Raw genomic sequence first — 24966 nt, 5'->3', positions numbered from 1 at the left:
GCGAACAAATAAAAAAAGCATAGAGGGCCGTGTTAAACAATGCTAGGCACACACTGACCTTACAGAAATGACTTATATTTTTCCGGTGAAAAAGCTCAGTACGTCGTTTTGAACAATACATTCATTCTGACCACGCAGGATCACTCACGATGTTCCGCTGGAAAGTAATGCTTGGCACAAGCTGACCTCACAGTATAAATTAAATTGTTCCCATAAAAAAAAAGTTCCGGCATGGTCAAGTAGTTAGGAAGCTTGACACGAAGTCTGAAGATCCCAGGTTCGGATCTTCGTTCCATTAAACCTTACTGCTCTTTCAGCCGTTGGGATGTTGTAATGTGACGGTTGTTGAAAGATTAGCAGAAGAGTTAGCAATCGACGATGATGAGTAGCTCTCATTGCTAAATTAAGGAGGACTAGTGTGCAGGTAGTCCTCGTGTAACTTTGCGTGAAATTCAAAACAAACAAATTATTTTAAAAATTAGTAGACCGTTTTAAACAACAATACACTCAAGCTGACCTCTCATAAAAACTTAGATTTTTGGAATAGAAAACAGGTTATGTGACCGTTTTAAACATCAATTGGCCTAAAATTGCCTTGTAGAATAATTTACATTGTTGTGAGCATATTACACTATCTAAAAAAAATTTTACTTTTTTCTTGTTCCTGGGCAGAAATTGTTATTTCCCAATTGCTAATGCCTAAAGTAAATGGAGAAGACCTATTTTTTTCTTCAAACTTTGCTTTTGTGACCTTGGTAATGAAATTTTCAAATTTACCCATTTTCCAGAACATTCCAGGTAGATTCAGTGCTGAGTAGTTGATAGAGAATTTTCTCGAACTTACAAGAATTTTCAAGAACTTTCTAGAATGTTGTAGAATTTACAAGAATTTTCAAGAATGTTGTAGAACTTCACTCGTCAAGATGGGCTCTGCTTCTGCCACAATGTATCCTCTCTGTGCGAGGCAATTAGAAATGCCTGCAACCCGGACGAGTGGCACCTCTTCATTGATAGCTCATCCAGAAGCTTTAAAGCTATGCTGCTCCATAACGGGAATAAGTATCCGTCTCTTTTCCTGGCTCATTCGGTACACCTCAAAGAGGAATACAACAGCGTCAAGACCTTGCTAAAAGCCTTGAAGTATGATGAGTATGGCTGGGAGGTTATCGGAGACTTCAAAATGGTGGTATTCCTGATGGATCTCCAAGAACGCTTCACCAAGGATCCCTGTTATCTTTGCCTTTGGGACAGCAGGGACACCGCAACAACAGGAAACATTGGCCACAACGCACCGAGTTCTCTGTGAGGAGGCACAATGTCAAGTGTGAGCCACTAGTGGACCTCCAGAAGGTGTTGTCCCCACCATTGCACATAAAACTGGGTTTTATGAAACAATTTGTTACAGCTCTTGATAACGTGTCTGCAGCCATCAAGTATCTTCGAGACTTCTTCCCTAAGCTGTCTGAGGCAAAGGTTAAAGCTGGTGTCTTCGTTGGACCACAAATAAAAAAGATCCTGGAGCGCACAGAATTCCCCAAGAAGCTCAGTAGGATGGAAAAAAAATAAAGCTCGGAGCAGCTTTTTTGCAGTGGTTCGGGGCTTCTTGAGCAATCACAAGGCCGAAAACTGTGGAACTGGTTGAGTCTCTGGTGAAGAACGACTGCAAAATGAGCTGTAGGATGTCCCTGTAAATCCATATCCTTGACGCTCATCTTGTTAAATTCAAGGAGAACATGGGACATAATTGGGCACAAAGCTACTGAGGGCTATCTGTGCTAGCCGTCCCTAATTTAGTAGTGTAAGACTAGAGGGAAGGCAGCTAGTCATCACCACCCACCGCCAACTCTTGGGCTACTCTTTACCAACGAAAGTGGGATTGACCGTAACATTATAACACGGCAGGGCGAGCATGACCCGCGACCCTCAGGAGCAAAGCGAGCGCTTCCACCAAGATATACTGGACTTTAAACGACGCTACCAAGGAGCGTATAATGAAAAAAATGATGGAATACTATATTTGGGAGCTGATATGTGAAAGTGATTTACATTACAGTCGCAAATCGCGAAAAACTACTCACTTCTAAACATTTTTGTTCATTTTTGTATAACTTTAGTACAAATACATGTAAATCTTGATTTATATGTTGTTTTATTCAGACCTTACGTAAATGAAAATGTGCAAATTTGCCAGTTTTTACATAGAAAATAGGTTAATTTCTAAATTTCATTATCCAGATCACAAAAGCAAAGTTGGAATGGAATAATGGGCATTTTCTGTACTTTTACAACATAAGTAATTAAGAAATAACACAAACTATCAAGGAACAAAATTTGTGTTACATTGTGTTATTTATTAGGTTATTAGATTCCAGTAATAAATAAATTATAGAAAAAAAATGTTTAGTTTAGTGCTCCATTTGATTCAATTTTTTATTTTTTTACTTTTCAAAGTTTTTTATTCGTGTCTTACGTAAAGTTATTTATAAGTAAATCTAGATGCTGCTATTACAACAGGTGAAGCACCTTTATTAAAACATGAAACTACGTACCTACCTTTATTAACCTCGTTTTGTTAATCCTAACAACTTGGAAAGATACCAGGGAATATATAGGTGCGACACAGAGAAAAGCATATATTCAGATTTATGAATTGTAAAAGTCAAAACGTGGTCAATGGTAATTCGTTTTTTTCAGGTTGTGCCTTTTTAACCTACTGTGCCCGGGAAAGTGCAATTCAAGCACAGATGGCGCTGCACGAGCAGAAGACATTACCAGGGGTAAGTGGAAACCTCAAATGTCTTTATAGCACCGATTTTAGATAATAAGGTTTGATAGAGACAAACTACTCGGTTATATTTAAACCTATGAGGTTTCATTCATGGCATGAATTTCCTCGATACGTGAGTAGCCCTCAGCTGACCATAAAGCATCATTGCGCATGACATTAAATGTGACAAAGCTTGCAAACGTCAGTATCGAGATTCACACAGCTAGTTTTATTCAGACTTTTAAGCTATGAAGACCATACTAAGAAATAGTATGATATCATAATACAATGTTTTGTAGAATCATCCATGAACTTTTCTCTATTTTGAAACACTTTAATTTTATTTGCACTTTCTCGGTCCTCTTACTGGAACCTTCGTCGGGCAACAATGTAAAGAGCAATACACACAAAATAAAGGAACAGTATTTGGTACATTCTATTAGAAGCTGACGCTTTTGAGTATCTAACAATTAATGTGCGTAAAAACAGCCCATTTACAATTAATGCCATTATTAGTAATTTAAACTATTTATATTCTTTTCACATTGTGACTTCTGATAAAAAGGGCAGCAAGATGCTTATTATTTTATAAAATATACTTTAACTTTGGATAAAAAAACTGTTACAATTGACGTATTTACATTGTAATAAACTCTGAGTGCCTTTGAATGTCTTATTATTGTTGTTAATGGAGTGTATTTTTGAAGGACGATTTCAAAGCCATTTCCTCTCTAATCTTGTTGCTAATGGCCAAGTAAATAATAAAGGCATCGAATCGAGCACGTGCGTTAATTCATCCACCAGTTACTTCACAAACACACACACTTCAATATATATATATATACCTGTCGTTTTTATTTTTTCCCTTTTACCTTCTTTACTGTCTACTGACCATAAAAGGTTTGTGTAAGGACAAACATAAGTGTCTGAAACAAGTGACTTCTTTCATGAACAAACTTACTACAATTTGTCAAGAGTAGGATTTATCGTCTTGTTGACTGAAGGCTATGTTGCGTTCAGGAACCAAGAAGGCCTTTCTTAGCATGTTTCTCCTCTTATCTTGCCTACATTACCACCCAAGGGATCATATCTTGGGCCTCAAGTATATTTTTTTAATACAGTTTTCAATTGCATTTTCTCGACATACCCTACACGTAAGATGCTTAAACTGTCTTGATCTGAGATAGTAGCTTTGAAGTTATAATTCACTTTTATATCCAATATTCGAAAAAGGTCTTCCGATCTTACAGAGTTATTGTCATGTGAGGACATAAAATATTGATTCAGTGTTCGGACACAAAATCCTGAAGTATGCTTAATTGAATTTTCCTCAAAATGTTGTATAACTTTCATTTCATTACTCATATATTTGACTGATAACAATAAAGATTGAAAAAAAACAATCTTACAGCACGACTGAAGCCTTTATACGTCCAGAATTTTCACATCGAGTTGAAAATAATTAAATGTTAAATCCAGGATATCAGCAGAAGCTCCCATACGTCTGATGCATCTTGATATACATACACATACGTATATATATATATATATATGATACTTTATAAAACTTTATCAAATAATCTTCAAATTTATCTTCGTCAGAAATATACACAATTAAGCATAAATTAACTTACATGAAAAGGTTGCTGTATTTTTCCTTCAGATAGGGCTCGGCATGGCCAGGTGGGTTAAGACGTTCAACTTGTAATCCGAGGGTCGCTAGTTCGAATCCCAGCCACACCAAACATGCTCGTTCTTTCAGTCGTAGGGGCGTTATAATGTGATAGTCAATCCCACTATTCATTGGTAAAAGAGTCACCCAAGAGTTGGCGGTGATGACTAGCTGTCTTCCGTCTAGTCTTACACTGCTAAATTAGAGACGGCTGACGCAGATAGCCTTCGTGTAGTTTTGCGCGAATTCAAAACAAACAAACAAACAAACATTTTCATAACTACGAACTGTTTATCTTCTCATTCAGTACATCATCTTTTTTTGTTATCATTCCTTACGTTCTGTGTCACCGTGTTCACTTTTTCATTTAGTTTATGGATGCTCATTTACCATTGCTTCCTTGTCTTTCCTTATATGGTACTGTTTTTTCATTTCCTCCTATTGTTGGTTTACTATATAATTCTGAATGTTTTTGTTTATCTAAAGCTTCGCAGATAGCCCTCGTGTAGCTTTGCACGAAATTCGAAACAAACCAAAAAAGACCTTTAGGTAGTGTGCTTTCCTGCTTAATTTTATTAAAATAATCGTGAATAAAATGAGTAATAAATATTAATTTTTATACACTAAATATGTTTTAAATATATCTGTGAAACCAAAGAAAAATCTTTATTTATGATAATCTTATTCGATTTTTCTGGACCCAGCATGGATGGCCAGGTGGTTAGAACGCTTGAATCGCAATCTGAGAGACGCAGGTTTGAACTCCCATCCTATTAAATATGCTTGCCATTTCAGCTATGAAAGCGTTATAATGTGACGGTCAACCTTACTATTCATTGGTAAAGGGATAGTCCATGAGTCGACGATGGATGGTGATGACTAGCTGCTTTTCCTCTAGTCTTAGACTGCTAAATTAATGGCGGCTAGCGAAGATGGCCATCGTGTAGCTTTGTGCGAAATTCAAAATAAATCACATCGATATTTCAATAAGAAAAAATGAATTAGAGTTAAAAGGAGAAAAAAATGTTATAGAAGATTTGGTTTGAATTTTGCGCAAAGCTACTCGAGGGCTATCTGCTCTAGCCGTCCCTAATTTAGCAGTGTAAGCCTGGACGGAAGGCAGCTCGTCTTTACCACCCACCGTCAACTCTTTGACTACTATTTTACCAACAAATAGTGGGATTGGCCGTAACATTATAACGCCCTCACGGTTGAAAGGGCGAGCATGTTTGGCGTGACGGGGATTCGAACTTTCGACCCTCGGATTACGAGTCGAGTGCCTTAACTACTTGGCCATTATAGGAGACAGGAAACCAAAACAATCTTGAAAGTATTTTTAAGATAAACATAAGAACAGCACTTGTAGGGATGGAACATAGATTATATGTATCTGAATGCTTATTTAAGTTATTTAATTCCTCTCATAATTTTACAGGGGTTCAATTCACCTCGGTGGACACAGCAAATATCCCGATGCGACTTTACTGTAAGAAAAAAAAACACACAAAATCCAAACCTTCCATAATTTTAAACAAAATTTTGGGTGGAGACTTTTGATCTCTACATTATGTAAAAACAAACAAACAAACAACATTCTAAAGATCTGTAAGAACTTTCAAATGTATGGGTCAAAAGAGGTTTATGAACTCTCAGATCTGACTAAACCGATTTACTTGAAAGTTTGTATTAACCAATAAGTGCCCATTCAAAGTAATAGTATACATTGACATGGAACCCATAACGATTCTTCTTAAGGGGAGGAAGGCTCTTATGACGTGCCCCACGAATGTACCTAAAATTTGGAGTCTTTTATGACTTTAACTGATATAGGAAACCTGGGGGCTGTCACTGAGTACATAAATTGACATAGGGTTTGGGAGCTCTTAGTACTAGGTCCAGAGATTGACATAGAAACGTTTTTGGCTCTTACTGGGTACACAAATTGATATAGAGTTTGAGGGGTCTTAGGACTAGGTCCAGGGATTGATATGAAAATTGCCATAGACAGGTACAAGGTCATTCAAAATAAATATGTTAGTTTAGTTTTTCGAAATGTTCACGGTGGGAATTTTGATCAAGAGGGTTGCGGGGGATTTCTTAATTTATTTAAGAATTGGTAAGCTTCAAACAAAGCTTACACATATTTTTGTCATTTTCCGTAAAATTTTGAGAGTACGTTACTGCTATACGTTCATAGTAAAATCACTGTCTTGAGTATTGGTTCCTTATCAGTCACAACCTTTACAACAATGTACAATTTTTATGCGATTGTTTAAAACTTTTGGTACGTACAAATATGCTAAAGTTTAGAATCAGTTGAATGTAGCCAAGTAGAAGCGAATGTAAATATTCGGTTGCACTTATAGTCATGCGTGCTTCTTAATTCTAAGAAACCATCTGCATTTCAAGCATATGTGCACAAAACATTTGATATAGGATAGTTGTGCGTCATTTTTACAGCACTTTATAATTAAGCATTGTTTTCTTATTAATATTAATGTTGGTTTAATCCTGTGTTCACGGATTTACGGTTTGTAAAAGTATTTTCTTATCAATATTAATATAAGGTTTAATCCTGTTTTCATAGATTAACGGTTTGTAAAAGTGTTTTCCTATCAATATTAACCTAAGGTTTAATCCTGAGTTCACAGATTAACGGTTCATGAGAGTGTTGTTTTATTAATATTAAAGTAAAGTTTAATTCTAAGTTCACAGATTAACGATTATTAAAATACACATTGCGAGGAGTTTCGTTTCTGGCTGTTCATGATAGTAGTTTTCTCTAAATACAGTAAGATTCTTTACATGAACTTACTAAGATACTTGAAGTGATGTGATTTTGTGTGTGAAGTGTCAGAAATACTGGAACCTTTATATTGATTAATGATGAATGATTTAATAGGTGGATTATCAAGTTGGAATACGTTTTTGGAACCTTCTTGTCCTTCGTCTGTACACATCATCTAGAAACTGTAGCCTCTTGTAGTTAGTGAAAGTAAACCAGAGTCAGAATTGACGAACTTATAAACATCTTGGGAAATAAGTGAAGTTCGGTAGTGCCTGGATTCGAAGAATGTAGGTTTACATTATTCATTTCCACTTTTTCCTGTTCGTAGCTGACTCTGCACTTTAGAATCTCAAATGTTAAAGAACACATTATTACGCCGAACTCATGAAAAATGCATGACAACTAGCGTCTCAGTTACCGATACTTGAAACAGACAACTTGAAGTTTAAATATGAACTCAGGTTGCCTGGCGCAGAACGAAAAATGCTCTCACACCTTTTTTGTTCCATCCACAATCATTTAATAGAGCGAATCTTTTTTTTCGTCCTAACATTTTGAGCTCAAAAATTTCAAGTATACTCTTATTGAAGAACATCATAATGTATTTTCTGTATAGACTAACTCATTAAACTAGCCAGCTTATTATTGTTTCCATCGCTTGTCCCAGACAGATCTCCATATTATTAGCAGTTTTGTTTTGTTTGTAGCACCTGTCTCAGACAAATCTTCACATTATTAGCAGTTTTATTTTGTTTGTAGCACCTGTCTCAGACAAATCTTCATATTATTAGCAGTTTTGATTTGTTTCTAGCACCTGTCTTGGACAGATCTTCATATTATTAGCAGTTTTGTTTTGTTTCTCACAAGTGTCTCAGACAGATCTTTACATTATTAGCAGTTTTGTTATTGTTTCTAGCACGTGTCTCAGACAGATCTTTACATTATTAGCAGCTTTGTTTTGTTTCTAGCACGTGTCTCATACAGATCTTCACATTGTTAGCGGTTTTGTTATGTTTCTAGCACGTGTTTCAGTTGTAATAATTCTGTTGAGATCCTAATTACTTTTATTGTTTTATCTCCCACAGTTGTACACTACTCCAGTATTTTTTGTTATTTATACATTATTATAGCATTCTAATTGCTACCTCAATAGTGTTTTTATTATTCTCAACGCCTTTTTCAGACAATTCCTCTTCTGACCACGTATTTATCAACTTTTATAATTTTTCTGATTTATTTTGAGAGTTATTTTCCAATAAAAGAGTATACGTGTTTTTAAGATATCCTTATTCGTTGCTATTTTAGGGAAGACGTTTTAGTTAGAAAATTCACAGATTTTTAAGACATAATTACTCGTTGCTGTTGTATGGAGAGTCATTTCTGGATATTTTTGTAAGGTTGCTTGATTGTATGTTTTATTCTTACACACAGTTACAGAACTATCTATACCCATACCCGTCCTGTGATAAATTTTTACTTCAAGGGGGTTTCTCATCATCACGAATTGGCTATCTGTGTTGTGTCCATTGCGTGGACCGTAAGCCCGAATTGTAGCATTATAAGCTTGAAAGCTGAACAGCCAGGGTGGGGGCTTTAGTAAGGACGTCTACATATGCCAGGGGTGGCCAGACTTGCTTAACGTAAGAGCCACATACGATAAACTTCAGATGTTTAAGAGCCGCAAGACATGAACAAATATTACACACACATATATACACCAAATGTTTTCAAAATCCTGGCTGATTATTGTTTTAACTACATTGAACATAATTAATAAGGTAATGAACTATGGAAACATCTAAGACTAATATACAAATTTGCATTACATTAACATTAAATGAGGTTGCTGAAACTAAAAATAAGAGGGGTAAAAACATGTTTTTATGTTTTTTTTGTCTTAGTAAATATCTGGTCAAAATATGGAGGATTGTTTGTTTTTGAATTTCGCGCAAAGCTACACGAGGGCTATCTGCGCTAGCCGTCCTTAATTTAGCAGTGTAAGACTAGAGGGAAGGCAGCTAGTCATCACCACCCATCGCTAACTCTTGGGCTACTCTTTTATCAACGAATAGTGGGATTGACCGTCATATTATAACGCCCCCATGGCTGAAAGGGCGAGCATGTTTGGTGCGACGGGGATTCGAAATATCGGCCCTCAGATTATGAGTTGAACGCCTTAACCACCTGGCCATGCCGGGCAACATGGAGGAAAATGTGTAAAACAATAAAATTAAAGATACTTTAATCAGATACCACTTTACAAAATATTAGTCTTATAACAATATTTTTCTGACACAAACAGATATTGATACAATTATCAGGCTATTTGCTGCTGGTAGACGTCTTGCGAGTTTCTATCTTGGTTGTGAGTCGTTGAAATACCGGCTGATATGTTGTCAAGGCTGTACGAATTAGCTCCATCAGGTGTTAATTTGTAAGTATTGCACAATACAGAGTACCGTGATTCACAGCAGTATATTGTGCTGAAAATTGAGATGAGTCACACACTGGTTTTCTTCAGTTCAGGATATTTTAGTTCTGAAACGTGCTTCCAGGACTCAATTATAGAATGGGATTTATGGATTAACTTTAGACTCAGGTTCTCCTGTAGTTTTATTGGTTCCATTTCCACAGCATGTGATTCTGTAACCAGAGGTTTGAGAATCGAACAACCATCAATGATCACATCAATCACGAATGGATTAATAGGAAAGCCGAAGCAAGTCTTCAGCTTCTGCAAGTCCTCAAACCTGTCCTTATAATTTATCTTTGCACTTTTCCAGTTTGTGGTCTTTTATTTCAATATTAGGGAATGTATTTACTATCCTTTTGAGATTAGAAAAGTAACTGAAGTTTCTTTACAGTATTTCTTTTTGAAAAATGTCTTATATTATTCTGAAAGCTGAAAATGGTCTGAGTAAGATCAGAAATAATCTTATCCTTTCTCTGGAGTGCCAAGTTGAAAGTTTGTAGATGATTTTCCAATTGAGGTTAGAATCTATTATTTTCTTCAAGAAAGTAATAATAGGCTCCAATAGATCCACAAACCTATTAAAGACATTGCTGGTTAACAGTCACTTCACATGCAGTAGAAAGAAACATCACTGGGTTTATCTTCAAGTTCCAGTTCTTCAATAGAATGTTTGAACTGTCGGTGGGTCTTATCTGTTATGCGTATGAAACTGACAATTTCAAGAAAAAATTTCATAACATCTTCATACTTGAAGTATCTAGCTGTCAGGTTTTCACGATGAATAATGCAATGAACAGGGAAAAACTCTGGAAAGCTGAGATCACTTTTCATAAGTGCAATTAATCCTGAGTTTTCCCCACCACTGCAGGTGTTCCATGTATTGCAATACTGATAAGTTTATCCAATGAAATATCAGCATCTTTTAAGACTCTGTCAACTGCATTTTTAATGTCAACACCACGAGTTGTTTCTTTTAGTGCAAGTAAGTCTAACATCTCTTCTTTCACAGTTACTTCGGAGGAAACATAACGAACAAATACCTCCAGTTGTGGGTTGTCTTGTATATCTATGGATTCGTCAAGAACTAAGCTGAATGCAAAGGAATTCTTTAAATGATTTTGCATTTTGCTTGCAACATCAGGACTGATCTGGTAGATACGTCTCTCTTTGGTGTGGCTTGAAGCTGATGTTTGTGATATTAGTCGCTGAAGCTGTGTATTATTTGGATCTAACACTGCAATAACTTCAGCTATATTCTTCTTAAATATTCACCATCAAAATACGGGCGTTTAGCTCGAGCAATATTCCATGATATAACAAAACTAGCTTCAGTCGTTGTATCGATTTCTTTACTGAACGTTGTCAACAGTGTATGCTGGCTATTTAGTGATGATTTTAACACAGTTAACTTGTTTTTCCGTAATTCTGCTTTAGGTGGATAATTAGACGAAAAATTTGTGATTTGTTTCAGAGTGGCGTTTCATGTTACTGGTTTTGTAATGACTGAGTAACACACTGCAGATAAGACAAAAAGGATTATCTTCTTTAACAGTGAATATAAAGTCTTCTTCCCACTCTGGCTTAAAATGTGTGTTTTCATCTTTATACTTTCGCTTCTTGCAATTTGATGACGCCATTTTCCTTCACAAAAATTTCACAAGCACTTCTAAAAAATTAAAGTGAAGAGAAACAATAAGCTCCAACACGTGCAACGCAACCAAACTCTGCAGCGCCCAGTACCACACTAACACTCTGCGAATTTCACTGCCAGCAACACAGCCACACACGCAACAATCACGCTCACTAAAGCTAACATTGTCAAGACCGGCTTGTACGATTACCGATTCTCCAGCACAATCCCTCTATAATTCTTGCTGATCCGAAATTTATTTAATTCCTGACTCAAATCTAGCATTAAAATTACGATTTAAATTCTTAACTATATTTACTTACAATGAACATAAAACTTACGTTTTAATCAAGTGGACTGTCAACTTATACTCGGTAAATAATTACAGAGTTTGAATACTCTTTATTTACCTTTCATATCATTTGGGATGCAAAAAGGAACTCAGCCAACTTATTTCCGCGAGCTGCACATTATATGTCAAAGAGCAGCATATGGCTCGCGTGCTACGGTTTGGCCACCCCTGACATATGTCAAGATTCCACCAATCACTGCTGTTAGTTGTAGAGATAGTTTAGCAGGATCCTTTAGTAAGAAGCTATAGTCGTTATTAGATGCTTAATTTCACCAGATTGATATTATAAAATTTTGCGATAACTTCAACTTTTGCTAATTTTTCGCAGATAAAAGTTACGTATATCCAGAAAATATAGTTTCTTACGTATATTGTAAATCATACAAGTCAAACACTTTATAATTGTAATTTCAAAACACATTTTTTTCATATGCTAATTATTTTTTGACATTCTACCATTCAATATGGCTTCAAATACATTATACAAAATATTTTTTCAGTACAATGCATTCACTTTATACACCGTTCGACTCATAATCTGAGGGCCGGGGTTTCGAATCCCCGTCGCACCAAACATGCTCGCCCTTTCAGCCGTGAGGATGTTATAGTGTGACGGTCAATCCCACTATTCGTTGGTAAAAGAGAAGCCCAAAACAAATTTTGTATACAAAATCACTATGTTCGTGTTACTAAGAATATGTTATTTTTGAATTAAGCACAAAGCTACACAATGGGCTATTTGTGCTCTGCCTACCACGGGTATTGAAACTTGGAGTTTAGCGTGGTAAGTCGGAGACATACCGCTGAGCCACTGTGGGACTATTAAGAACAGCTCAACTGGAATATCAACAAATAATCTGATAACAAAAAGTGTCAATAACTACAAAATGGTATTTTGAAGTGAGTAAGCTTTTGATGTGTGATTTTTACATATTATTAAGCTAAACTCGTACTTGAAATAATACATATCAAATGTTTATTGTTTTAGATTAAATTACACGCCCACACATTTTCTTTGGTAAACAAATACAGAGCTTTCTTTTGCTTTTTAAGCACAAAGGTATATAACGGGATTTTTTGAACTGCCTTCCGAAAATCCCGAATTTTAGTGTTTTAAGCCCTCACGCTTAACGCTGAGCAACTTGGGATGGGGGAGTCTAAACATAAGGCAAAGAATCAGTTTTTTTTTTTTTTTCATTTCTCCAATAGTAACAACATAGTAGTGTTTCCACCTCTATTCGAGAACAAACCTGAGGGTAATCTGAAGGTCACGGGTTCGAATTCCCGTCGCACCAAACATGCTCGCCCTTTCAGCCGTGGGGGCATTATAATGTGACGGTCAATCCCATTATTCATTGGTAAAATAGTAGCTCAAAAGATAGCGGTGGGTGATGATGACTAGCTGCCTTCCCTCTAGTCTTGCACTGCTAAATTAGGGATGGCTAGCGCAGATAGCCCTCGAGTAGCTCCGTGTGAGATTCAAAAACAAACAAACCTAAGGTAAGAAAAAATAAAAGAAACTACAAGTTCGATAATCTATTACTAAATATGTATTTAGCTACAGAATGTTCTATCTTTAGAAATAAATTTTATCTTGATTAAGAGAGCTTGAGTTTTAATATGGCTCGAGGCATCTACTTTAATTGTATACGGTCGCACACAATTTACCTAGAAACTGAAGTGTAATGACAGGTGAATTGAACATAGAAAACATTCACATATTATGTTTTGTCTGTGTCTTAGCGTCGCACACCGATGGCAATATTTGTAATTTACAGTAAAGGAATGATTTTATATCACTTCATTATCCTGGCAACTTCCTCCTTTATAGAGCAACGCACTGGAAAAACGAACGTTTAATAAACGTCTAAGCTTTTCGGAACTCATACAAGAAAATCTTCGTGGATATGGGGAAGAATTAATATTAAGTTCCGAGAAAGGCTCTAACTGAAACATTAAAGGACCTTGTTATTTGCTTTATCTCTTAAGAAAGCATGCATAATGAACAAGATAAGAGACGCTAAGACTGTGAACGTAATCTACTTAGATCAGGAAAACATTTGCAACAAAAACGAAACAGTTCACTCCAGTACAAATTGGAGCGGAAATTAAAGTCTATTAGTAATTTTGGAAGCCATTATTTCCCGAACCCTTAAAGGTTTTATAAGTCCAGTACTTAAGAATCATTAAACTATAATATAGAATTATTCAAAATTAAACACGAAAAACATCAAAAATGTAATTACTCGATAGAGACGTAGTTTTCTATAACATGCCTAACATATACAGGTGGTAGAATTATGCAGAGAAATTAAATAAAACATATATTCTTTTGGATACTTTAAGTATTGGGTTCAGATATTATGTTCAACCTTTAGTGGGGAAATTCTTTTTTTTTTTTTTTTTTGAGGGTTCACAACCTTAATATATCCGGTTTCGTTTAAAAGCCATTTTGCGATAAAATAATTTTGACTGAAAATATTGATCAAAAGTTGATAACACAGGGCATTTTATAGAATATAACGAGCAATAACATGTTTCTAATAAGGGATATAAAAATGTTTTATGCAACACCAAATGTATAACGCAGATATTTACTTTGTATTCTTTCTAGATAATAAAATATACCCTTTTACAGTTGCGTCACGTCGGGTTGGTCGTACCTTTTGTGAAATACCCGAAACAATATTTAAGTAAAGCCAATAAAAAAGATTTATGATGTCCTCTGATCAAAAACAAAAGTACCTTTGTGTATAATTGTGAACTGAACTGAATAACAAGGAAAAGTGTATTTGGCCATACGCTTTCCACTTTATATACAGGCCCGGCATGGCCAAGTGGGTTAAGGCTTTCGACTCGTAACCCGAAGGTCGCAGGTTCGAAACCCGATCGCACCAAACATGCTCGCCCTTTCAGCTGTGGGAGCGTTATAAGTGACGATTAATGCCACTGTTCGTTGGTAAAAGAGTAGACCAGGAGTTGGCGGTGGGTGGTGATGACTAGCTGCCTTCTCTCTAGTCTTATACTGCTAAAATAGGGACGGCTAGCGCTGATAGCCCTTGCGTAGCGCTGTGCGAAATAAAAACAAACAAACACCTTATATACTCATCTCGTCACTGACAAACAAAAACTCTAATCAGTTACAATAAACTACCTTAGATAAATAGATAAACGAGATGGGGAGGTGCACACATACTTGTAACATATCTGCAATATCATAAATTCTTAAATATTTAGCAGTTCCAGAGATCCATCTTTATTAATGCTTGTTTTAGCAAAGTTATTGGAAATTGCAAACTTTTCCAGACAAATTATAAATAATACAGTAATGTTATCCTTATACACAAAAACACTAGAAATAATACAGTTTAAGATCAAGATTTAAACTCAGATCAGTTTTTATCAGCTCAACTAGAACGACGAGAGGTAACGTAAACACCATCTTGAAGAAAAATCAGACGATTTCATCTTTCACAGTTACATGCTAGAAGAGAGAAAAATATTAGACGATTTTTGCAGTTCTATATTAGAAGAGAAGGAAAATATTAGACAATTTCTTTTCACTCTTCTATGGGCCCAGCATGACCAGGCAGTTAAGGCACTCGACTCGTCATCTGACGGTCGCGGGTTCGAATCTTCGTCACACCAAACATGCTCGCCCTTTCAGCCGTGAGGGCATTATAATGTTACGGTCAATCCCACTATTCGTTGGTAAAATAGTAGCCCAAGAGTTGATGGTGGGTAATGATGACTAGCTGCCTTCTCTCTAGTCTTACGCTGCTTAATTAGGGACGGCTAGCGCAGATAACCTTTGTGTAGCTTTGCGCAAAATTCAAACCAAACAACTGTTCTGTATTAGAAGAGAGGGAAAGTATTAGGTGATTTTTTTTTTTTCACAATTTTATGTTAGAAGAGAGGGAATGAGACGATTTCCTTTTTCACAGTTCTATGTCAGAAGAGAGGGAATGAGACGATTTCTTTTTTCACAGTTCTGTGTCAGAAGAGAGGGAATGAGATGATTTCCTTTTTCACAGTTCTATGTTAGAAGAGAGGGAAAAGACAAATTTTAATATGAATACTATTGGAATTATCGGAGTTAAAACAATATCAACCGATATGATATCATTTTGTGTTGTTCATGGAATACAACCAAATGGACTTATCTACACACCCGAGAATACGCATTAAATCATCTGCGTTTGCGTGTTTTGTTTTCTGAAATATGCATCATTCACCACTGAGCAATGAAATATACGCTTGCTTGCACGTGTAAACCTTCAGGCGTTGTCGATAGTTCTTAGGTTCCACAATTCTTAAGATATATTACCAACATTGCAAGTTAAGATAATGGGCTTTTGATGTCACGCTATCAAAAGACAACTACTCACTTTGGTTATTTGATAAATACTGCTGACAATGAATATATTAATTATATTTACCAACTTTCTTTTGGTTTTGCAAACACTAGAAAGGAAATTGTGAGTCTATAGAGATTTTAATTTAATTTGTTTCTCATTTTGAAAGGACGAAATTTCTGCATATCTTATTGTTGCATAAGTTTTGCATTGGTGTCGTTATCTATTCGGGATGATGTACTGTACAGTTTGGTACATTCTATCTTTATTGTAGTACACAGTGTTGTGATCTACTTTGGTTGACGTGCTGTACAGTTTGGTACATTCTATCTTTATTGTAGTACACAGTGTTGTGATCTATTTTGGTTGACGTGCTGTACAGTTTGGTACATTCTATCTTTATTGTAGTGCATACGGTGGTGATATATTTTGGTTGACGTGCTGTACAGTTTGGTACATTCTATCTTTATTGTAGTGCATACGGTGGTGATATATTTTGGTTGACATGCTGTACAGTTTGGTACATTCTATCTTTATTGTAGTACACAGTGTTGTGATCTATTTTGGTTGACGTGCTGTACAGTTTGGTACATTCTATCTTTATTGTAGTACACAGTGTTGTGATCTACTTTGGTTGACGTGCTGTACAGTTTGGTACATTCTATCTTTATTGTAGTACACAGTGTTGTGATCTATTTTGGTTGACGTGCTGTACAGTTTGGTACATTCTATCTTTATTGTAGTACACAGTGTTGTGATCTACTTTGGTTGACGTGCTGTACAGTTTGGTACATTCTATCTTTATTGTAGTGCATACGGTGGTGATATATTTTGTTTGACGTGCTATACAGTTTGGTATATTCTATCTGTATCATAATACACTGTATTGTGATTTACTACATCTAGTTTCTGTGTGTGTGGTATATTTTTCATGTAATGTAGTGTGCTATATAACTTTTCATGCAATCATCAAGGAAAGTGACTTGTGAAATTTGATTAAAATCTGCTGTTAGGACTCTAACTATCGTTCAGAAAGCAAATGGTCACAGATGGAAAAATATGTCACTGTATTTCCTCGAATGTTTTCACAAAACGAGCTTTCGTATCACAACTCGACACCAGAGATAATGTACTACAATTATGTGAAAGAACATAACTTATTACATGAATTTAAGCGATCGTTGTATTAATATTTATGAAGCTTTATACTCATTTTGTTACGGTAGTGGTTCTCAGACTTTTGTCTGGGGTACACTTCGGAGGGGCATAATACCCCCAGAGTACCTATCGATCCTACCTCACTCACTTTTGGTACTGCTTTTGATGTGACTGGAATTTTGTGCCAGTTCGCGGACCACCTAGAGGTACTGCGTTAGGCGTAACCAACAGCCAAAATACCGCATAGGAGAATTCCTATGGATTTTGGGTTAGTTTCCGTTTTTAATAACTATTTATCGTGTTATGATTTTAACATTGTATTCCTTTTAATTATATATATATATATATATATATATATATATATGTTTCGCACAAGTTTCGCTTCACATTACTTAACAAATAACACTATTGAAGAAGCTAGTGCTTGAACATGGGAATTATTTGGGTATTTGTGAGGACTCTTGAATATAGCCACTATTAAATACAGAAAAATTCCTTATTTCTGCACAAAGTTAATATTTATTACAGTCGTCAGGTGGCACTGATACGTCTCAACATCATTATCTGGTTTGAAGCACAAAGTGTCTTAAATTTAGTTTTTGTTATTTTTGAGGTACCTTATCTACCACATTCCGCTTAAATCGGCAAAACAAACCCAAATTTTGAAGAAAGTACTATAAAATAATGCAGTGTTTGTGTTGGAAGCTAAGCCAAGATGCAAAATAGTTACTTGCAAAAAAGAAAACACTATAGTTAGGCTTAATTTAGGATACTTTCTGCTGTTATAGTCTTCTCTCTAACTGGGAAGGGCTCAGAGGAAGGCTATATACTGATTCCAGAGATGAAAGGGTTATCATAGAGCGAGAGGTTAAGATTTCTTATTGTATTTTCACTTGAGAAAAGAGAAGCAAGAGTTGTTTTTATTGAAATTGGTACCTTTTTTTTTTTTTTAGGAGGAATGATCTTTTTGTGCCATATTCTAAAGATAATAGGATAGAAGGAGATAACCAATCAATAGGTACAGTTAAGACAGCTTTGTTTTTCTTAGAGGACTTATCAAATGAGTTTGTTGTCCTAACTGGATTTGAAACTAGCACTTTATAGAAATTTAGAGTGCATTTAGAATTTTCTGAATAATAAAAGACGAGTTTACATTTTTTTTATTTTTCTCAAGGATAGGTAAATAAGGATAACATCGAATAACCAAATTGTTCCGTATTGTTTGTGGGTCATGATATGCTCTTGCATACTTAACGTACATTGTGATCTAATTGACTATATATTCAAATTAAGGTCTCTGACAGGTTACGATAATAAAGACCTACTTTAGTACCTGGATAATTATTTAGACAAACTTAAGTAAAAAAATCGTGTGCCCTGTGTCTGAAAAAAAAGGAATTCATGTTAATGACATGGATTTTATTTATTTAGATTCTTTGTTGAGTGGATTGTGATTCTTGAAATATGTTGTAAGGTGATATGTATTTTGTTGGTGCACTTGATAATTTGTGTAGTGATGCCGTTAGTTTGTTTCTATTTTCTGCTTTTAGATAATATTTGAGAGAAAGTTCTGTTATTCTATCTCTTATAGTTGGTAAATTGCTAATTTGGTGTAGATAATTTGTTGGCGTTAAAGATGGTAGGCTGAATGCAGATTTTAATATTCTGTTTTGTTGCACTTGGATTTTCTGGAGTGTGTTGTTTGACATATTGTATGTTACTTGACATCCGTACTCTATTAGTGGACGGATGTAAGCCTTGTATATTTGTATAATGGTGTTCGGTGCGCATTTCGATTGTTTACCAGTTATAGTCTTTAGATATGAAATCCTTTTTCTGATTGATGAGTGTATATTGTTTATATGTTTTTCCATGTTAGTTTTGTGTCGAAAGTGACGCCAAGGAATGTGATGTTTTTGCTCATGTTAATGGTTGTGTTTCCAAGTGATAGTTTTATTTTTTCTAGATTTTTTCTTTGCTTCTTTAGTTTTCTATAGAAGGTGATTGCTTGTGTTTTTGTTGGATTTAACACGACTCTCCACTTGTTGCGTAAGACGTGTGACTCGTAATCCGAGGGTCGCGGGTTCGCGCCCGCGTCGCGCTAAACATGCTCGCCCTCCCAGCCGTGGGGGCGTATAATGTGACGGTCAATCCCACTATTCGTTGGTAAAAGAGTAGCCCAAGAGTTGGCGGTGGGTGGTGATGACTAGTTGCCTTCCCTCTAGTCTTACACTACTAAATTAGGGACGGCTAGCACAGATAGCCCTCGAGTAGCTTTGTGCGAAATTCCAAAACAAACAAACCACTTGTTGCTCCATGTTGAGACGTTGTTTAATGATTCTTGTACGCGAGACATGGCCATTACTGGGTTTCTGGAGGTGCTCTAGATTGCGATGTCGTCTGCGTATTGTGAATTGTGTGTGTATGTTAGATTTGGAAAAGGTATGTCACTGACGAAAATTATGTATAGAAGTGGAGAGAGGACTGATCCTTGGGGCACTCCTGCCGTTATATTAAATGATTTGGATATAGTTTTATTGACTTTTACTTGTGCTGTTCTATTGGTTAAGAAATTTGAAATCCATTTGACTATCGTTGGATTTATTTGCAGGTGATTTAGTTTGTATATGATGGCGTTGTGCCATACGCTGTCGAATGCTTTTTTGACATCTAGGAATACCCCGATGGTTACTTGGTTGTTGTTGTAAACTTTGTAGATTGATTCGGTGAGTCGTGTGAGGTGATCTGTTGTTTGTCTATTTTTTCTGGAGGCATTTTGAGATTTTGGAAGGATGTTGTTCGATTCGCAAAAATGGGAATTTTGCAAATGTAAAATTCAGAATGTAAATATTTATCGTGTTCATTATATTGGAAAAACAAGCAGAAAAATGGAAACTATATTTAAATAACACAAAAAACACATTCACACGTTTTTGAACACTGCAAATCAAATAAACACAACATAACCATAGAAAACACTCAGATATTAAGTAGGGAGACGTATATAAACAAAGGCAAAATGAAAGTAGCCTTACTTATACAACAACTAAAACCTAAATTAAACCAAAATAAAGAAGCACCTTTATACCTATACCAATTAATAACTTTATATCCACTTGCAACACCTCCTAAAATTCCGTACACGTATACTCTCGTCCCTAAGACATTTGTCCATCAACGGTCACATTCAAACTCTCCCTTTTTTAACTTGAAGATGACCTAGGAAGGTCAAAACGTTGTTCTCTCCTTATCAATAGAAGTATTAATATCCATACCAGCCTTTCTGAGACACAGTGGTGAGCTTTGTTCCATCATAATTATGGACGTTCTATCAAGAGAGGGATTAAAGTTTAATCGAAAAGATGTTCTATATCGAGATACCTCACAAACGTGTCTTAAATGTTAGGGTAGACCAAGCATGTTGAAAGAGAATAATGGAGAGAAAAGATAAGACAATAACGGCCTTGCATGTCTCGAGAATCGAGTCCTAGTTAACACCACGCGCTTTAGAGATTGACCTCAACGTACTATGAAGCTGTTGTTCTGTAGTGCAGACGTATAAGAATTTAATTTCAACTAGAATAGAAGATGCTCTATGCTCTAAAACGGGTACTGCTTCTGTAAATCGGTCTCAAGTAGTTAATTTGTATTGTTTCTTTTATATTCAAATGTACAGATTATGTTATTTATGCGTTTATAAATCACAGATAATTCAATTACTCTGATTCGTGGTAAACAAGTCAATGACTTCGTCGAAAATTTAGCTCGCGACGTCTGGCGGTGTTTCTTGGCCATTCGCCAACATCTTGTAACTTACGCTCACGCGAAGCGTTATATGGAAAATCTCTTTGAAACCAATGACAGTGATTTGCATGACCATTGACCGTGAAAATGATAAAAAAAACTATGAAACGGTAATGCCTGAGTTTGATCGTTAAAACATAGAGTCACTGGCTTGATTTGTAAATTGGTACAAAATTGCACAAAAATACGACGTACCAAACTAAACAGATTTTTCAGTGCTACATTTTTTTTGGTATAAACAATGACATACATATATGTATACGTTTTTATTGTCTTCCAGTTGTTTGTAAAACATACACATTAAATACGAAAGAAAATAATAATACTCACCCGTTTCCTAGTTCGTTTCAAAATCCTGGTTTCGGAAACTTTGCCGATGTAAACAGAACACGCTGCGCAGATAGTCCTCGAGTAGCTTTGCGCGAATTTCAAAAACAAACAAACAGAACACGTATTGGTTGTGCGTTTTATTACTCCTTGATGAACTAGAAACATTTGGTATATGAAACTAATTTAATTAATAGGGGTGAATAATTTCAGGCACATATTACTCGGTAATTTCTAGTTCAGATATACGTGATTGTTTAACATGGTTAACTTTCAGTTGATCGTTTTGTTTCTTTCTCGATTCTGTTTAAGAATGTACGTTTTACTGTATAAGCAGAAAAACAAAGTACATCTTGTAAGATTTTGTTTGTATGTTGTAAGAACTTGTATTTAGAGAGGAGGGAACTATTTTCAATGACTTTGTATTTCACAAGTTGTGAAACTATCCGACAAGTTACGAAACTATACGACAAATTACGAAACTATCTGACATTTTTATTGTTAGAACATTTTTATATTATATTCTAATCGTAGATAATTGTTCACTTCCTGAGAATATTTTATTTGCTGTTATTAACTACAACCAATTTACCGGTATAATATTTAACACACAGCGTAAACATAGAAAACTGTAAGATAACACGACACAAAGGTGTTGTTTATTAAGCAGTAAGCAATTCAACGTTCGCAGCTAGTTCCAAACTGAAGCTAACTTACGTATGTACGCTCAATGGGATTTTGATGGACGTTTAGTGTATTTGGAAGATAACTGTCTGGTGAATGACATCGGATTGCAAGTCTGATGAACGTGCTGAAGAAGCTATAAAAGTTGGCCTTTTCTATATAAGCAACATTGTTTTTAAATAGCCACAGGTATAAGATTCTAGCCATGTTTTACCTGTTCACTGTAGGATTACAGCTGTGTTTTACCTGTTCACTATAGGATTCAAGCCACGATATACCAGTTCACTATAGGTTTGCAGATGTGTTTCAGCCGTTTCTATAGAATTAGTCTTATTTATTCCCCTAACGACGTACACTGATTGAGCTGAAGGTCAGGGTAAAAAACAACAACAATAGTTCACTCATACTTGTTCATAATTTTTAACTGTCGAACAGACTGAATGCAACTAGTTGGCCACACATGCCGCCTAAAAAGTTTAATCTTAACCGAATCGCGGAATTGATTTTCACTCTTGTAACGTACCTACAATCGAGAGTGAGCAGTTGTTTTTTAGTATTGGTTTAGAGCCAGAGATCTTTAAACCCCTAGTTAGTTCCATTAATCACTAGGCCACACTCAGCCCATAGATAATAGGAATTCTAAAGAGATTGCTTTGTGATATAACGCTAACATCTTTAACCCTTCTTTGGTACATGGCTGACACCCATGTCACAGTTTCTGATATGAAACTAATATATGTACCACATCTCTGACAACGTTAACATCAAGGTTTCTGATGTAAAAATAATATATTTTTACACCTTATCTGATAAAAGGCAGGTACCGATTTCCCAGTTACCGAAAGAAATGTGACATAATTACTCCAGTATCTGACACAATATTATTATTTCTATCACAAAGATAACATCTTTATCTTAGTCTCTGACATCAATACAAGTCTAATAACTTTAAGCCAGTCTCTATCACGTGCCTAACTTTTTTTATTGAAGTTTGTGTCAATAGACTAGCATCCTGATTCATTCTCTGACACAATGCTTATATGTTATCAATTATTTATTTAGTAGGCCCGGCATGACCAGGTGATTAAGACATTAGACTCGTAATATGAGGGTCGCGGGTTTGAATTCTCGTCACACCAACCATGCTCGCTCTTTCAGCCGTGGGAGCGTTATAATGTTACGGTCAATCCCACTATTTGTTGGTAAAAGAGTAGCCAAAGAGTCGGCGATGGGTGGTGATGACTAACTGCCTTCCCTGTAGTCTTATACTGCTAAATTAGGGACTGCTAGCGAAGATATCCCTCGTGTGGCTTTGCGCAAAATTAAAAACAAACAAACCAATCTTTATTTACTATTTTGACGTGGCCACAGTGCTCTATTGATAAAGTAGAAAGTGTGTATTATTTATGAAGTGATTTTCACCAGTACTCAGGTAATAATCGTCTCAGTTAGTCATACTGATTTGTCTTGAAAGCAACGGCGATTGAAAATGATTTTTGTATCTAATATTCTGTGAGTTTCACGCACCTTATCATTATTGCCCCATAATGTTTTATTTATGGTGTATGTGTGAAAAACATTGATATGGTATCGTCTTGAAAGTTTTATATCTAACACGTTTTAAAAAAAGAAAAACAAAGTAGGACGTGTAGAACTTAAAATTACTAATAATTATGTTTAGTTAAAAGTAAGGTCATTTAAGAACTTGGCACTACTTTATATGGATGTACACCTTAAGCCGCATATAAATATTTAAAAACTTGGCTCTAATTTAAACGGATGTACACCTTGAACCGCATATAAACATTTACGAACTTGGCACTACTTTATACGGATGTACACCTTAAGCCGCATATAAATATTTAAAAACTTGGCTCTAATTTAAACGGATGTACACCTTGAACCGCATATAAACATTTACGAACTTGGCACTACTTTATACGGATGTACACCTTAAGCCGCATATAAACATTTAAGAACTTGGTACTACTTTATCCGGATGTACACCTTGAGCCGCATATAAACATTTAAGAACTTAGCACTACTTCATGCGGATGTACACCTTGAGACGCATATAAACATTTAAGAACTTGGCACTACTTTATCCGGATATACACCTTGAGACGCATATAAAAGCACTGCAGTCACAGTAAACTATCACTTTAATTAGTGTTAATTAGTGCCTTTACCATACAGAGGATGGAATGCTAACTTTAAGAGGTAAGTTTTATCTTATTTACCCCCAAATGGTAGTATCTTATTTTCCTTATTTTTTTATTATATTTTATGTATTTAATTTTCATCTTGTTTTGTTTATCTTTTTCGTATTCTTATTTTAACTTGGGAGAGCAGTCACATTCCCACAACTGTCTGCAGGCAGTAAAAGGTGATATAGATGCGGGACGTCGTGGGCTTAAGCACCCACATCTCGCTCTCCTAATTTTTAAATTTCTAATTTTCGTATGTGAGAATAGCAAATTGGAGGGTAAGACTGATAGAACGTGTATCCCCACCGCAATGTGGGTCCTAATTCGTCATTTCCTCCAAAACCTAAGATACATTGTATTTCTCACGTTATAGCTTGAACCCTAGGATCTTTTTTTAAAAATATGCAGTGTATTTTGTTTAATTGTTTTGTGTTTTGTTTATGGCTTAAAATTTATGGTTATAATTATATATATATATATATATATATATATATATAATTTTAATAGGCGCTGTTAACATTTCTCAAGATGTAATCACTATACCGTACGCATTTTTAGTTGGCACGTTTCTCTTCACTGGGAAATAATAGCGGGAAATATTAAGGTTCGGCTTTGCATTGATTCCTCAAAAACTGTCTTTCATGTGTTATTATTGTAATCACAGCTGCTTTTGCTTATTGATACTAGTGTATTTTATGCCTGAACTCTAAAGTCGCACGTGATGATCCACAACTTGTGTATGTGTTGTA

At 35.6% G+C, this 24966-nt stretch overlaps 1 protein-coding gene across 1 annotated transcript in view; it reads left to right on the top strand.

Moving 5' to 3' along the window:
* Positions 1 to 24966, top strand: part of LOC143225101 (CUGBP Elav-like family member 4) — a 633828-nt gene that overhangs the window by 43835 nt on the left and 565027 nt on the right. The window contains exon 3 of the mRNA XM_076453884.1: positions 2695 to 2777. Within this exon, the coding sequence (XP_076309999.1) occupies positions 2695 to 2777 (83 nt within the window). The remainder of the gene's footprint in view (positions 1 to 2694; positions 2778 to 24966) is intronic.

The sequence above is a fragment of the Tachypleus tridentatus genome, chromosome 9 (genome assembly GCF_004210375.1).
Source record: "Tachypleus tridentatus isolate NWPU-2018 chromosome 9, ASM421037v1, whole genome shotgun sequence".
Lineage (NCBI taxonomy): Eukaryota > Metazoa > Arthropoda > Merostomata > Xiphosura > Limulidae > Tachypleus > Tachypleus tridentatus.
This window is presented reverse-complemented; position numbering and strand designations above follow the sequence as displayed.